The sequence below is a fragment of the Marmota monax genome, unplaced genomic scaffold (genome assembly GCF_021218885.2).
Source record: "Marmota monax isolate L192 unplaced genomic scaffold, Marmota_monax_Labrador192_F-V1.1 WCK01_AAM20220418_F8-fsc00036, whole genome shotgun sequence".
NCBI lineage: Eukaryota > Metazoa > Chordata > Mammalia > Rodentia > Sciuridae > Marmota > Marmota monax.
The window spans coordinates 3603837-3621291 of NW_026694491.1; the positions used below are offsets into that span (position 1 = coordinate 3603837).

General features: G+C 35.8%; 1 protein-coding gene across 4 annotated transcripts in view; it reads right to left on the reverse strand.

The window, feature by feature from the left end:
• The window catches only part of Cfap54 (cilia and flagella associated protein 54), a 295409-nt gene that overhangs the window by 52252 nt on the left and 225702 nt on the right, over positions 1-17455 (reverse strand). For 3 of the 4 annotated variants that reach the window (XM_046419397.2, XM_046419399.2, XM_058571287.1), the window contains 3 exons: positions 10151-10324; positions 7681-7904; positions 2626-2796 (listed from right to left, as the gene is read on the reverse strand). In XM_046419397.2, coding sequence (XP_046275353.2) covers positions 2626-2796; positions 7681-7904; positions 10151-10324 — 569 coding nt within the window. Of the gene's footprint in view, positions 1-2625; positions 2797-7680; positions 7905-10150; positions 10325-17455 lie in introns of those variants that run through there. The other variant, XR_009224446.1, reaches the window with a different exon arrangement.

Below are 17455 nucleotides of genomic sequence, written 5' to 3' on the forward strand. Positions count from 1 at the left end.
GTTCACAATAACTGAGATGTGGACACAACCGAGTGTCCATCAAACAGGTGAATGGGTAAAGAAATATATTCATAAGAGAATACAATTCAGCAATAAAAAAACAAAGAATAAAATTCTGTCATTGGTGATAATGTGGATGAACCTGGAGGATAATGTTAAGTGAAACAGGGGGGACAGAGAAAGACAAGTGCTGCATGATGTCACCAGCTTCACAGAGTGAAGATTCCAGAACATACTACACTCTGTTCAAGTTCTCACTAGTATTATCATCTTGTGGGCCTCATGAGCTTCAACCAGTTATTCAACACCAAACACTACACTTAGGTCCTAAAATGATGAGTAGATGAATGTACAAATACACCTATATTATATCATCCAATAAATTTCATTCAGTATTATCTTCCAAAAACAGGATTTGGTGTCTGAGAAGATCTAGTTCCTCTAAGCCAACATTTCTCAATTTTTTTTTCCCTGAATTTTATGGCAGCAACTATCTTCCATTATGAACAATACATACATACTTTCTGTTAAGCAAGGGAAAATGTAGCCAACTAAGAAATGGGAACACAAAATGTTCTGCATCTTTTCTTGTGGCTTGCAAAAATCACTGTTTAAACCAGAATTTGTTAGAACTTGGCTTCTCATCTATGTTTGACCCCAGTTTGTGCGCGCTTGCTAATTTTCAAACTTGATTATTGAGGGCAAACCTTGCTTATCTAATTATATGCAGATGTAGTCTTTACATTTGATTCTTCCACATTGTTTCTGATAGCAGTATGCGGATGTCATAGCCCATCCTGCCGTTGCCTAAGATGTACATTGCCGTGGCACGAGACTAAGTCATTCCCAGTCACTGCAAGTGAATTTGGGTTGGCATGAAATAACACACCGAGACAGAGAAAATACCTTTTTCTTGGGATTCTTTAGAGACGGCCCCTCTGCTCCAGCTCCCACAAGGGAAGCAAAAAAAAAAAAAAAAAAAGAGAGGGAGGATTGTCCTGAAGCCCCTTTTAATTGAGGGGAAGACACTGGAGAAAGTTCCACCCCAATGAGGGGGGTCAGGTTTCAGGGGGTGATCAGCAGATTGACTGACATCTTGGAAGGCCACACTCATCTCAGGTGCTGTGGGGATCATCAGCAGAGCGAGTGAAAAGGACACAGACGTCATCAGCGCAAACAGAGAGGCAACATCAGCCGGTCCACTCACGTACTCATGCTCCTAGTTCACACACAGCCCGTGGCTGGCTCACCACAGTCCGTGATGTTTCTCTGACCTTATGAAATGGACTTCATGCCCTATTTCTTATTCTTTTAAACTTGTTGCTTAGGTAAACATTCTGTTTCTCAACTAGGTAACCCTTCTTCTTCCTGGCTTTTTTGATAGCAAGTAAATACATTCTGACTTATGATGAAATTTTATTTTTACAACATAGACCATGAAGCAAAATATTCAGAATACAATATTTTTTACCTACCATATGTGAGGCATTCTGATAATTTTTTTTTCTTGTGTTTCATTTTCTTTATGCTACTCATGAGCCAGTATATTGATTCCCTGAGCATTAGTCTTTTTGGAACCACTATTTGGAAACTGCTTTAGTAAATTTCTCTAAAAGATATTATAGATTCATTATTCATTATTTTTAAAACATATATGGAATATCTGTCCAGGACAGGCCTCTGTGGGGTGGGAAGGACAGCACACACTGTTTTCCGTATCCACTTCTGATTTCACAGGTTGAAAGTATTTAGGGAAAAAAAAAATGTGTCCAAACTGAACTTCACAGATTTCATCTTTTCTTGTCATTATTCCCTAAACAACACAGTATGACAACTATTTTTTATATCATTTACATTGTATTAGGTATTATAAGTAAACTAGAGGTGATCTAAAGTACAGGGAAGAACATGAATAGGTTATATGCCAACGCAACAAAATTTCATAAGAGACTTGCGCATCTGTGGATTTTGATATCCTTGGAGAATCCCATAACCAATCCCCAGAAGATACTAAGGGATAACTGTATTTTAAAAAGTAGGAAATAACTTCAAATAAATCTTGGAAGTGATACTTTAAAGTTTCTCTTTTCATCTGTATAAAAAGAAATGTATAATTGGCTGAGAGTTAGTAGCAGGTTTCCAGCCTAAGGAAGCAGGATGAAGAGGCCAGTGTGAGGAGAGAGAGAAGCCCAGGAGGCTTCAGGATTTGACAGAGGTCATATGAGTCAGGAAATGCAGGAGCTACCAGAGGCACAGCTAGAGGGGACAACACTCGTGCTCTGGGAAGTGCAATAGTAGACCAATACGGATGGAGAAAAGCAAATAAAAATGCTGAACAGGGGAAAACTATATGGCAAACATCTTATGGGAAAAAGCCTGAGGCTCTTCTTAGAAAAAGTAGCAATCAAAGGAATTCTATAGTGGAAGGTTCCCCTGCAAAAGGCTATATTGACCAACTGTTCCATTTGTAAAAGCTTGACCCATTTTCAAGAATCTCCTAGAATCTTAACCACTACCCAATTGCCAATAGTTTAGGGACTGACACTTGCTGCTGTTTAAGTTGAAATGGTCTAGTTAAACTTTATATCTAAGCAGAAGACTTAGATTTATCATTATATTACATACCATAGGTTCTCCGTCCTTTGGAGGTCTGTCCAGGGGAGGAATGTACCACTGAAAGCAAAGTTCTTTGTTCACAGTTGGTACTACCATTTCTGATGACGTACCGTCCATAGAAGATGTACTGGAATGAAGTTTTGAAGAAAAGATGGACTGCAGGGAACTGTCATGATATATCTAGGGAACAGTAACAACAACAAAATTCATGTTCGTTTAACTGCTTATAATGAACTCATTCAATATTTAAAGAAAATTAATTGATCGTATTGGAAAATTCTGAGAATTTTCTCATCTTGTTTTACAAAGGTAATCTTTAAACTGTCTCTAGGTCACTATAGATTCTGCTATAATAAAAATATGCTTTAAAACCCAGCAGACTTGACAAATTTCTTCCACTTTAGTGAATTTTGAGAGGAATGATCTGGAGGGGAAAATACCCATGCCACCTTTTCATTCTCAAGTTCATCACTGTTTCTAAGAAACATCTTCTATGTTGTCTTTGGTTTATTCATTGGTGAATACACTGAGAGTGTGGCTATAATTTATTATCTATTTTCCAGCCACGGTGCCATATACAAAACAAGACACAGTTTTTGCTCTGAAAGGTGAAAACTCATGGCCCTCATTCCCTCTTTCAATGAATGTAGCTGATTTATAAGTTCAAGTCTTTGGTGAATCTGGGCCCAAATTCTTTTATAGAAATTGGTCACTAAGTCAAGAGTCTTCAAGAAATCTCAGTGTGTAGAATGCAAATTCATAAATTATTTAATTGTCCAAGGCAGCTAAGAAAACAAAGCATGGTGGTTATGTATCAACAAAAGGACAGGCTAGCCAGAGAGATAATAACAGTGCTAACAGTATCTTCAGTATAAAAAGGACAGACAATGGAGGGAAAACCATTTTCAAGATCAACTTCATGTCATTCCCAGGATCACAGCACAGTAGCTGAGAAGCAGTGCCTCTGTTGCCCTATTTCTGACATCAAAGGTTTGTGGACTGAGTGGAACATGTCAGTGCCAGAAACAAATGCTTGGTGTTTCTATAAGGTTTTGTCCTTCCCATTATTTCTTAACCTATTCAGGATACAATGCAAGTCCTCAAAATAAAATAAAAAGAGAAAGACAGTGACCTTTCAAGTTGTCTACTGATAAAAGAAAAAATATGTTTTGACTGCAAGGTAATATTAAGTGTGAAAACTTTTCAAAAATGTCTACAGACTATCATAAAAGCTATGATACTTTAAAGCATAACCAACATAAAAAATAAGCAAGATTGTGAGGGTTAAATAGACCCTCAAATTTGCATAATTAAGACTAATGCCATGTCAGGCAATTCACAAAAACAAAACAAACAGGTAAATAATTCAAAAAAATAATTTCTCCCATTTTTCCATAACTGAGTAACTCTCAGAGATTCTGACAATGATTTGAGCAAAAAATTCATATTTCATCACTAGCTAAGCATAAAAGAATAAGAACCAAATACCTTTACTTCGATATATGCAGTATCTTGTACCATGATGGGCTAATAACAGTAAATTGTAATAGAAGTCAATATCAAAACAGGTATATAGGTTTCCATTATCTTTAAAGTACTGTAATATCTTATATAATTAATGTGATTGATTATATAATGCAATTGAAAAGTTTTACACTAAGTACTTTTTATATGCTTTCTCTGTTCTTTGAAAAGAATGAAAGGACGGACCTACCTAGTGAACCTTAGGTTGCCACAGTCCTATAAACAACGAACCACTTTGCACTAGTCAAATATTTGACCTTGTACAGACTGTTGCTGGCACACATAGCATTAGCATAAGTAGCTCAGCATCATGTACAGTTCTAAACATGTCTTTTTAGTGGAATTTTTAATGAAATTGGCTTGGCTTTGTTTTCCCCTCACAAAGCTCCAATAGACATCACGACATGGAGATTCACACAACTGATGAGCACAACACATAGCAATGATTGTTCTGGAAAATGCATCTACTTCTTGCAGGAAAAGCAGGTTGAAGTATCAAATTGTGGGAAGAGTTTGATTGAAATAGCCTCCTGAGTGATTAAAGCCTCAAAAATGTTATTATAAAAATCAGCCAAGCTTGGCATTTATATAAAAAAAAATCCAAAAAGGCTTTATGCTCGTTAGCTATCTACCCTAGTGAAACAAACACATGATTAGGTAGCTCGCACCTGTCAGGCAAGTGACAGTGATCTCCAGAGCTGATTATCCTGGGAGAGTGTTACACTAATTATATCAAAAAAGAGCAAACAGGGTGAAACAACTCTTTGATAACACTGTTGCCATTAGAAATGTCTCATGTATTTACAAGATATTCAAAGTCGTACCTTTGGAGCATCGTCCTTGGGAGCTGGGTAATAGTAGGTTGCCCTTAATGCTAAAATACCTTGCAGAGCTCCTTTCAGAGCACATATTAAGAAGTCACACATATTAGTTTCCAAAGTTTTATTCAATAACCACAAGAACAGATCCATTAAAACTACTTTCACAGCCTTCCCTATTCTCTGTCCCCTACTTTAAAACCACAGAATTGTCTGGGAAATATCGTAGCAATCCTCAAAGAGAACCTCAGTTCCTGGAGAAGGGGATGAGGGTTCAGAATGGGAATCTGGTGTTACATAGATGGAAACAATTTCATCCCACATCCACTGATTCCTTCCTTTGGGGTGGGGTGGGGCTAGAGACATCAACATTAGACTCCCAGCCTGTCTACTTCCTCACTCACTCCTCTCCCTAGGGGATACTTATTTGATTGGTAATTTAGGAAAAGTGAATCTTTACTGGGAGTGAACACTCTCTGTTCCTTCATACAACAGATTTTTGAGGGACCTGTGTCCACACGAAGTGGCCTATAATCACCCAATAATATATGACTAGATTGACAAATCTTCCTACTTTGGTATTCATTACTTGGAAGTAATGAATTCACCAGTAGTATATATAAACTTCATCCTACAATGTCAACTTCATGACCATAAGGTAGGTATTTTTAAGTCTTGGTCCACCTTATTCTTTTCTCTTATTTTTCAAATGATTTCGAATCTGGGCAAGAAGTATCAAGCATGGCACAAAAGTCCAGAATTCAGGAAGGGCAGGAAAGTCCTTTGGAAAATCTTTCCATGTGATCCCAAGACATTGCTCTGGGAACAACTGCATAATCCCTTGAGAATCACTTCTTTAACTGAATTCTTAAAAATTCCTTAATGAGTTTTACCACAGCGTTCTTAAACTCACAACTTATTAACTAAATCATCTGATTCTCTTGAGTAGAAGGGCAGGAATGTCCAAAAGAATGATATTTAAAACTTTTTATTATTATCTACCCGAAACATAAGGTTGCTATATTCTAGTAGAATAAGATGAACGAAGGCTCTCACTCTGGAATGAGCCGAATTTTTCAGATCATGCTCTGGGACAATTTGCAACAGAAACATAGACATGTCTGGTATAGGAAAGTCTATAATTATAAAAATAAAGAGTTAGGTGGGGGCTAGGGTTGTGGCTCAGTGGTATAGCACTTGCCTAACATGTATGGGGCACTGGGTTCGTTTCTAAGCACCACATATAAATAAATAAATAAAATAAAAGTCCATGGACAACTAAAAACATTTTTTTTTTAAAAAAAGAGCTAGATGGTGAAAGTTGAAGTAGAGAAAGTTCAAAATAAAGAAGATTTTTTTTTTGGTTTTGAAAGAATTCTACAAAAGTAAAATCAATTTGTTCATTTTACAAATATGTAATGGACATATCATGTCCACTTGGGTTTTTCTGCTTGAATCTCAAACTAAGTCTACAAAGCAGAACTTTGTTGAACTTTGCTGGTCATCCTGCCTCCCTCACAGCTACTGATGGTGTTGCCATGTTCCAGTGAGCAGAAGTTCTAATGGCAGAATAATTTCTGCCAGTCCATCTTATTTGCTTTCCATATCCAAAGGCTTATCAAATAGTTGTGGAGGTGGTTTCCAACTTTACTGAAACAATTGTCTTTTACAGCTATCTTTTCCTTTCTATTGTGATCATAAGCTTCATTACTCTATCATCTCTTTCTTAGATGAGTCCTTTTCCTCTATTCTTTGCCCCCTATATACTAACATGTTTCAATTTTCACATTCTTTCTGACACTTTTTTCCTAGAAAGCATCTCTGAAATGAATTAATTCTTTTGGTCTAATTTTATGTCTTTCTCTTCTCCCATATCAAGACTATGTACAGGGACTATGTCTCTCCATCCTTTCTGTTTATATCAACTACGAGTTGCTCTGGTGTATTGTATTATGTTTGTTGAGTACTAAATTTTAGGCACATATTCCTATTTTTAAACAAAACCCTTTACTTTTTTAGCATCTGATATTCCAGAAATTTTGATTGCTTATTCAAATATTCAAATCACTATTATTTAAGACCTTAAGTGTGTCAGTTTAAAAAAAACTTCACTCATATTCCCCTTTTTATATCTTTTCAACAGGTTGGTTGTTTTTGTTTTGCTTTTGTGGTACTGGGGATTGAACCCAGGGCCTCATGCATACTAGGCAGGTGATCTACCACCGAGCTAATTTAATAACTTTCCAAAATAAAAAAATCTTCTAACTTTTACTTTATTTAAAATTTCTACCTCTATTTTCTATTTGCTTTCACAACTATAAAAAGTACACACCCTGAATTTTTATTATATATTTAAAACAAAGGTACAGAATGAAGTATAAATTAGAAACTTTGACTAGAGAGTGGTGATATTGAAATTTGTGTCACTTCTTGGCAAAATGGCTGCCTGAGAGACGTTTTATGCAGGAATATAGAAAAGTCTGAGAGAAATTCAAGGTTTATGAGAACAAGACAGAACATTTGAAATGTGAACTGTCCTGAAAATCTAGGCTGTATGTTTCACCTGCCTCAATAGTAAAACAAAAATGAGTATTCCCTAAAACTCTGAGGGAAATGGAGATCTCTGTGCCAATACAGGGGTTCATGCACTTCCTTCAGACTTGTGAGGACGAATTCTAAGAAGTTTTAAATACCGTAGAGATTTAATGTTTTAAAAACTTACCTTGGCTATTGTGTCATATAGGACTCTCTCTGCAAGATGTGGTTTTTCCAATCCTAGAAAAAGTTCTTTTGGGAATTCATCAATACAAGATGAAGAATATAGCTGTAAGTGCTTTTTAAGAAAAAAATGCATTTCTTTTTCACGTAAAATCAGTTCGGAGTTGTAAAGGGATGTGAGAAGCGTATCATCTGGCAAGGAAATTCCAGATACTGGCTTTGCAGATGCTTAAGGAAGAAAAATACTTGAATTAGGCTCCTGCTAGGTAACAGAATGGTCTTGATGTTGCTGGTTTGTGTGCTAACCACTGCTCTGTATATCTCTGACAGTCAGGGACCATCATGGTGACAAAAAGGCAGATGCCTTCCCAAGGCCCTAACTCTTAGAGACTATTACCCATTGAAAGTATTATATGGGTTTCTCCTACCCCTACCCATTCTCCCAAGCAATCTATTGACCACAGAGACAAGGTGCCTCATAAAAGCCAGGGTGCCTTTGCCACAATGTCTCCAAGAATAGATTAGATGTGACAATGAAACTGTTGGGAGCCCCCAAAAAGGACAGAGGTCAAACAACCTCCTGGCCCTTTACCTGCTATTGATTGAAAGCACCGTATAGGATTTCATTCACCCACACACTTTGCTCCCTCAGCAGCTGCAACAGCCTCAAACAGGTTGTTTGCACAAGAAAAAGAATATCTTCTGACACTGCGCCCATAACCAGTGGAGAAACTCCCAGGATATGGCCCACCCTGCAACCCCACACAAGAATGAAAGCTTGCTCCATTTCTTATGTCCAGGGACCAGCCTGGTAGTGCTGTTCCCTTTCTCCTCCAAGTGAACCCCCACCCCAGTTAAAGCCTGGCCTGCTTGTTCCCACTCACTTGGCTTGGTTTCATTTCTATTATCACCGAATCAGAAACTTTCATCTTAGGCGTCATCCACACGCCAGCGAGGCGCTGCCAACCATCTTCCTGATTTTAGAGCTAATACACTAATGGAGTTAACTTTTTTGTCAAAAGGCAGGAAAGAAAATTTCAGAGGCACATGGGATATCACTTCCAGGGTTGAGTAATAATAATAGTACCATGTATTTTGTCTACCTGTCTTTTGGGGGATTCCCCCCAAACTGATCCCAAAGCAAGATTTTAGGTTCAGGTGATTTATTTGAATAGTGATCTCAAGGAGCATAAGTGGAGGAATGGGCAAACTGGGTCAGGGGGAAACATGAGCTAATAAAGGTGAGTAAATGAATGGGCTACAGCTATGGGCATCGATCCTCCTGAGACCTCTTGAAAAACCAAGGAGATTTAGTCCCAGTAAGAGACAGAAGCCCAACTGTTTGTCTAGCCATTCCCAACCTTGTTAGTTGAAAGTTATCCTAGTATGTGGACTGCCTGACTCCTCTAAGCTGTCCTGGAGCTTCCAAGAAAACCCAGCGCAGAAACAGTGAGGGTGTTTGACATGGGACATGTCCACAGGTGAATCAGAGGCTAGCTAGGTCGCTACAGGGCAGGGCGTCACCAGAGCTGGCTGTATTGCCTTGTGTCCACGTCCTTCCTCTCTGTACTTCCATTGCTCTAGGCCCCATCACGATGAAAATTTTAGCCCTGTCACCTTTCTGAGCACTTGCTTATCCCACTGCTAACTCTTGATACCTGTGTCAGTCACTCTGTAATTCAGCCTATTTTCCCTGCTGACTTCCCCACTGCTGGACCTTAGCGTGGGTCAAACTGTCTTTTCTGTTTGTGCTCAGCAACACTGTGTCACTGACGTCATAGGCACAGATAATCCATAATAATGTACATTCTTACAAAACCACAAGAGGGACTGATAGGAAGCAGACTTTACCAGTTTTTCTAGATATTCTGTAAACAGTCATTTAAAAAAGAAAACGCAACAAGAACAGCAAAGCTCCACAGGGTTAAATAGCCCATCTTAAGCTATGCATTTCTTCTCTTTTTTATACTGGATACTGGAATACTGGTTTCTCTAAAGCCAAACTTTCATCCTATTTATTTTATTTTATAAGTTGTCACATTGTGATCACTGTTTCCAAACCATCTTGAACCATGGACCAACCACTCTGGCATTCTTGGAAATCATCAGGATGTTTCTATATCATAGTGAAATAAAATATATAAAATTTCTAAGGAAACCAATTACATTGAAATACTTTCTACCTAAAGGCCCATGAATTCCAGTTTAAGAACCCCTGAAATTTTTATCTTCTGACAAGAGATTACTCATGCCGGGTAGCCAGGCATGGTGATACATGCTTATAATCTCAGCTACTCAGGAGGGGAGGCTGAGGTGGGAGGATCTCAAGTTCAATGCAGTCCTGACAGGAAGGAAAGAAGGAAGGAAGGGAGGGAGGGAGGGAGGGAGGAGGAATTTCATAGTTCTAAATAACAAATATGACCTAAATAGGAACCAGAAAGGAATATGTTCTTTTTTAACACATTGAAACCTACCTAGCAATTTGTTCATGTTATTGATTCTTTGTAGATGTATATAGTAGCGCAAGAGAAGGACCCATGTAATTTCTACTTTGGTCTGAATCTTTGTTCTAGCATCTGTGTTGTCAGAGATGTCATTATTTTGGTGCAAAACTGCACAGCAATTCTGGAAGGCAACTTCGTAGTTATCTGAAAGTAAAAAAAAATTTTTTTTAAATAATACAATGTTATACTTTTCTTGAAAACAACCATATGCAGAAAAAAATGCAGAACTTATAAGGGAAGGACTGACACATGAGCATATGTTCAATGAAGAAACTTTTGTGTCTCAAAGATTTCACATACAATGTTAACTGACAAATCACAGACTGAGAAAACATAATAAGAACACATATGAATTATTTTTCTCTATATCAAAATACCTAAGAAAAATGTTCAGTAATCAAATTTCAATAGGCTAGTGTCTCTCTCTCTCTCTCTCTCTCTCTCTCTCTCTCTCTCTCTCTCACACACACACACACACACACATATTTAACAAGTAATTCATAGAAAAGTAAACCCAAATGACAAAATAATTTAGCCTCACTAAAAGTCAAGGTCATGCAAATTAGGATGAAATGCCATTTCACATAGACATTAAAATATGAAAATAATAATATTAGTTATAATTTGAAGAAACTAGAATATTCAGATACAATTATGATTGCAGTTTTTTGGGAAAGCAATTTGGTAGGCTCTCATAAAACTTAAACACATATATGTACAAAGTCTTGATCAAAGATGTTTATGGGAGTTTTATAGTTTCAAACAACACAAGTCAATTCATTTGATTTCATTCATGAGGAGGAATGAATCAGATCTATAAGGAAGAAAATAGAAGAGTAGAGTCTCATTTCAAATCCCAGCAGTATTTCTCAGAAAATATGAACTTGAATCTCTCTGTGCTTTGGTCCTCTCTGAGCTTTTGATTTTCTGAGTCTATTCTTTAAAATGGGCATGTTGCAAGTGGTTATAGAGAGAATTTGAAGACATACAGTGAGTTAAAAAAACAGGTCCCAGAGAAATGTGGGATATGATACCATTTATTGAAGTTTTTTCCCTCTCTTGCTCTGTAAATATGTATAGCCCACAGTTGACCTTTACCATTTAAATGTGGATATTATGTATCCTATAATGTATTGTTAATTTTATCTTTTGGGGACTTTTTTGGGAGAGAAATTGCATGCATTTATCTTTTTCCATTAAAATTTATTCAGGCTCATGAATATAGCTATAATTCATTGACAATTTTTAATTACCATATATTATTCCTTTAAATGAATATATTGTGATTTATTTATCTATTCTAATGTTGATGTACATAGGGGTTCTTTCTGATTTTGTTTTATTTTTGTCTTTGTTATTATGAACAAGACTGCTATGAATATGTGAGTACATATTATCTAGTACATAAGTACACAAATTACCTTAAAGTGGAAGTAATGAGGTAGTTCTTTTTCATGTGTTTTTTTAACCAATCTTGGCTCTTGCTTTTCTGTATAAAGTTTAGATTGTTAAATTACACAAAATAAAACTTGATGAATTGTTACTGCAACACATTTTTAAAAAAATATTTTTTAGTTGTAGATGAAAAACAATACCTTTATTTTATTTATTTATTTTTATGTGGTGCTGAGGAGGGTACCCAGTGCCTCACATGTGCCAGGGAAGGGCTCTACCACTGAGCTACAACCCCAGCTCCAAAACTACATTGTTTATAAATCATTTTTAGAAAACGTACTTGGCATGTTACCAATATTGAGTGTTCTTATATACCTTTGTTTTCTGGGTTTTTTTCAACAAAATTTTATAATTTTTTGTTGTATAACTTTTGTTAGATTTATCCTTTGATATTTTACATATTTTATAGTGAATATAATATCTTTTTAAAATGTATTGCCTGTTTAAAATTTATAGAAATAAAATTTTACACCCATTGATTCTTACTGTCTGTAGTTTTGAGGAATTAGCTGTGTCAATATGTCATAGCTAATGACAGATTTTTTTTCTTGCCTATTACTTATTTTGTAAAATTTCTTTTCCCTTTAAATACTGTGCAAGGCAGGAATTCCAGAACAATTTTGAACCAAAGTGGTGATAACATTTTTTTGCTCCTGCTTTTAAAGGGGACAGTGTTCGCATTTGAATATTGAGTATAAATGCAGTAGGTTTTTTCCTCACTTATAACTTTTTCAAATTAAGTAAATTTACTTTAATTCCTAGTTTTAGACTCATGAATGATTGAATTTTATTAAATTTTTGTGCATTTATTTGAGAGGATGAATATTTTTCTCTTCTAATCAGTTAATGTAGTGATTTAGTTTAATAGATCTTCTAATACTAAATCATATTTGCATTTCTGAAAGTAATCCAATTTGACATGTTGTTTCTTTTAATGAGCTGCTTATTTTCACCATACATTTACATTATCAAAACTGAAATTCTCGCCAGGTGGGTGGCACATGCCTGTAATCCCAGCAGCTTGGGAGGCTGAAGCAGGAAGATCGAGAGTTCAAAGCCAACCCCAGCAAAAGCAAGGTGTTAAGCAACTCAGTGAGACCCTATCTCTAAATAAAATACAAAATAGGACTGGGCATGTGATGTTTCTTGCACAACCACTCTTTTGACTTCAAAATTTTTATACTTACAGCACCAAATTTAGTACCCCTATTTTTATATATCAACATTGTTCTAAAAGCTCTCTTTCTAGTTCCACCAAATATAAATAATCTCTTGATGTCATACTTTGTGATCTAAAAGTATCTACTCCCTTCCTTTTCCTTGCTAGCCTGTTTTCAAAGTTGATAACATTGAAGATCTGTTCTGTCTCCATAAAGAATCCTTCCTTATTTTACCTCTAAGTTGAAAATCAATAAATACTTAAAATTATTATAACTTCATAAGGACTGTTGACTTCCTTAAGACAAAATTTCTTTCACGAAGGGTAAATGCTGCAATCTTGTGACCCACAAAGGATGAATTTCTTACCATAAAGATCATATGGATTGTTTTTACTCATACCAGTCTCAAAATCATGTCATATTCTAATTCAGTTCATGTTTGGGCCATGGATTCTTAAAGAACATTCTCCATTATAATTTCTGGATGTCTTTTTTTTCCCCCTGCGGAGGAAAGTAATATTGTATTCTTTACCATATTCTTAATATGGTAATATCTAGCTTTTTAGTTATTTTTTCTGCTGCCTAGAATCCATCCACGCTGCTTCAAGACATTCCTGACCTCACAAACTTGCCAACCTACTTTGTGCGGATATATTTCCAGTTTGCTGCACAGTTGGAAGCCCTGAGGTCCTGCCTTTCCTTCCCTCCCGCCCTCCTTCCTGTTGCTTCCTTTCTTCATGTGCAACTTTGTACACTGGGGTGCATTCTCAAGTTTGTGCACCAATAAATGTGCACCAAAAGTAAACCATTTGCATTCTTACAAAGCCCTCATACTTGACTCATGATTTAAATATATGATTTCAGTAGAAACTCATCTTCCCCTAAAAATTCAAGGACCTTGCTCTCCTGCTTTCTAGCACCAATCATTGATGGCAAGAAGCCCTGATGCCAACAAATGCTCATTCCTTTCCAGTGGACCTGAATTTCCTCCCTCTGGAATATATTCCATCAACACTTCTTATTATTTGTGGTGATTTAATATTTCATTTTGGGTCCAGGTATAGGTCTTTTCTTATTTATGCTGCTTTGAAAATGGTTAAGACCTTTCAACTTGAAGAATCATCTCTCCCTTCAGTCTTGGCAAGGACTGTGATGATTGCTTCCTAACTTCTCCCTTGCCTGTATCATGAATGCCTGTTAATTAAATGTTGAAACGTCTTTACTGAGTTTCTCTCAGTCTCTTTCCCTCTCTCCCCAGCCCCCCACTTCTCTGATCCTATGTTAAGTGGGCACTTGATTTATGATAGATGTAACCTTTAGTGATGTGAAGAAAGAAGTTAATTTCAATATAGGGTTCTGGGTTTAAAAAAAAATACCTTGGAGAGTTTTTAGGCTACATACTAAAATATGCACACCCCATGACCAGGAATCCCACTCCTTGGCATGTACACAAAAATGCACACATCTGTGTTTCCCATGTCCTGTACGAGTATGTTCATAGAGGCATTATTCATTACAGCCCCAAATGTGTAGCAATAGTAGGATGGATAATAAGCTGTATATTACATCCACAAAGAGGATAATCTTACAAACAAAACACCGAACAAAAGTAGCCAAACAATAGAATATGGACTGTACTATTTCATTTTTACAAAATTCAAAAATTGGCCAAACTAATCTGACTGTCAGAAACCAGAAGAAAGGGAGGTTGCTAGAGGCCAGAGAGAGGCATGGTATAGACTTCCTGGATGTTGGTCTTGTTCTATTTATGGATCCAGGGTTGGTTAGACGGGCATTTCCTTGGAAATTGTTCATGAAATTTTTATCTGCATGATTTGTGTTCCTTTCTATATTTATATTAAAAGAGTGAAACATTTATTAAAAAAAAAAAAACACTAGTTTGTGGTGACTTCTAGTTTGAAAATGTTCATGTAATACTGGCAAAACCTCTTTTCCTCCTGGAAATCACCCCTAAACAACAAAGAAAATAAGTAACAAAAACAGAAATTCTACTTTCAGTAAAATCAGGGAAGAGCTAAAACCCTAAACCACAAAATGTTTGGAGCCATGCCCAAAGTCATTGTCCTCGAGAGTAAAAAGGAGGAGGCAGATGACGAAAGAGAGGTGTTCATCTCAGGAAGAAACAGCAGAGTATACTTGATGATGACCTGCGCATTTTTTAATATTATTATGCAGCCAACAAGTTGGAACCAACTGCTCACAGTTTAAAGAAAAAGGAAATAAACATTATAAATATAACATATGTAATAATCCAAAAAATTTGTTACAGCTTTTCAAATAATGGAAAAGCCAGTGGAGTATCATATAGAGTAAGTTAGAGAAATTCCCTCAGCTAGAGAAATTCCCTCAAAAACCTAGATACTAATAAAACATTGTACCCGTAGTGTTGCCAAATGTCCATCCTGAGGTCTAAGACCTACGTGTTCTGGGTGCAGTAATCACCACCAGGTCAAAATGCAAAGAACTCACAGCACTTTCCAATAATAAAAACACCTGGATTAAAGATGTTGTTGCAGACTCAGGACTCAGTTCATAATTTGTCTGCAGAATTATACTTTTGCCTTACAAATGGCTCAAATTTACAGATGTGGCTGGACTTAAAAGTTTTTCTCATATATGACTAAAGGTATTAGCACCAACTATCCCAAGAGGACCTCCTTTCATGTGAATGATCGACAATAACGCAAGAAAAATACTCAACATGCTGAAGAGTTTTTCTGAATTTAGTGGTTTACCCTGGAACAATTGTGCTGCCATTTGCATTGATGGCAAAGGCAGACATAAGTCATACTGGTAACTTGGCAGGAACCTCGGGAGGTGGTAGCACCTAATTGTACTAGTGATTTTTGCATTCTTCATGTCAAATGAATAAATTAACTTAAATGCTAGTTTCACTTAAGAATACTACTGATGAAGCAGTGAAAGTTATTAACTATCCACACTGCTGATGTTGTTTGTGATAAATGAGACATGCATACAAAGCACTTCTATGGCATACTGAAATATAAAGGCTGTCTCCAGGAAAAGCACTTAGTGACTGCTGGAGGTGAAATCTGAATGTGTTCCTTCTTTCCCTCACAAAATGCCATTTTGACTTGAAAGAACAACTGACAAGACAAACTAAGTGCTTTAAGACTTAGGTGGGGGGGCAAACATTTTCTCAAAAATAAAAGAAGCAAGCATGACTTGAAGGAAAATAATGAACGATGTTTGCTACCAATGATAAAATTCAAGTTTTCAAGTGGAAAGTTTGAATTTTGGAAAACTTATATTTACTACCATGAATTTTCCAGTACTTAGACTTTTCTGATTGGAATGATGGTGATATTCAAATTTTTTTTGAGTTTTAAATATTGCCCAAGGAAATGTACTGACATTTAGAAGTTCCGCATAACTCAAGGAACCAAAATTTTCCAAATGTCTAATATATAATGTTACAAAATAATGTATGAGTAAAAGAGTTACTCAAACTTCAAAGATAGACTAAAGTATTTTTTAAAAAAACGTCACTGATACGGTTTCAGAGTCTACACTCGCGTTTAAGAAACTAACTCTGATGGAGATCTAATATGGTCTCCAAAAAGAATATCCATCATCATGTGAAGAGGCTCTTGAAATGCTTCTCATTTCTAACTACAAATTGTGTGCAGCTGGATTTTATTTACTTATTTCAGCCAAAATCATATGGCAACAGAGTGACTACAGAAGTAGGTATAGGAGTTCAACTACCTTTTATTTAGCGAGGCATTACAGAGATTTGTAATGTGCTAACTTGTAATGGGTTTATTATGATTTATTTTAACTTAATTAACTTTATTTTTCAGTTTTAATTTCTAATATGACTATCTTTTCACAGTAATAGATCTGTCTAAAATTTTCACCATTACTTAGGTAAATTATGTTTTCTAGAAAGTTATAAATTTTATAGCTTTTCTAATTTACTTGCTTAGAGTAGAGCAAGAATCCCTAATATTTTAACGTGTCAATATCAGGGACTACTTCATTAATATTTATCAATTGTGAGGGTTTTTTGCTATAATTAATTTTTCTCAAAAAGGTGACAAATATTTTAATACATTTTTTTCCCTCAATTACAACTTTTGAGTTTTGTTTTCTAATCTCCCTCTCTTGAAAGAAATATATAAAACATACATACTTACATATAACATATATACACACATAGCAAAATTATACAAAATAATAACATCAATTATTCCATTCCTCCCATATTAATAAATTAAAATTGATTGAAATCACTTGTTATGAGAAAAATACTGTTGAGTTTTAAAACAAAAGAAAATCCAACTTTATATTCTATAAAATAAACATGTAAACTAAAATTATTTAGAACAGTTGAAAATAAAAGGATGGGAAAATGTATGATAGAAAAATGTAAACCAAAAGAAAGAAGTATTTATGAACCTAGTTATCGTTCAAAGTAAAATTCTACCCCCAAAGTAAAACAAAGGTAGGACATTTATAATGCTACCAGGTGCAATTGACAATAAAGATATAATTTTTCAGGATGTACCTCACGCAATAGAGTATCAACAATAAGAAAACAAAAACTAAAGCTATAGGAGAAGATAGAGAATTATATTCATAGTAGAAGAACTTTACTTTCTCCAGAGAGTGTCAA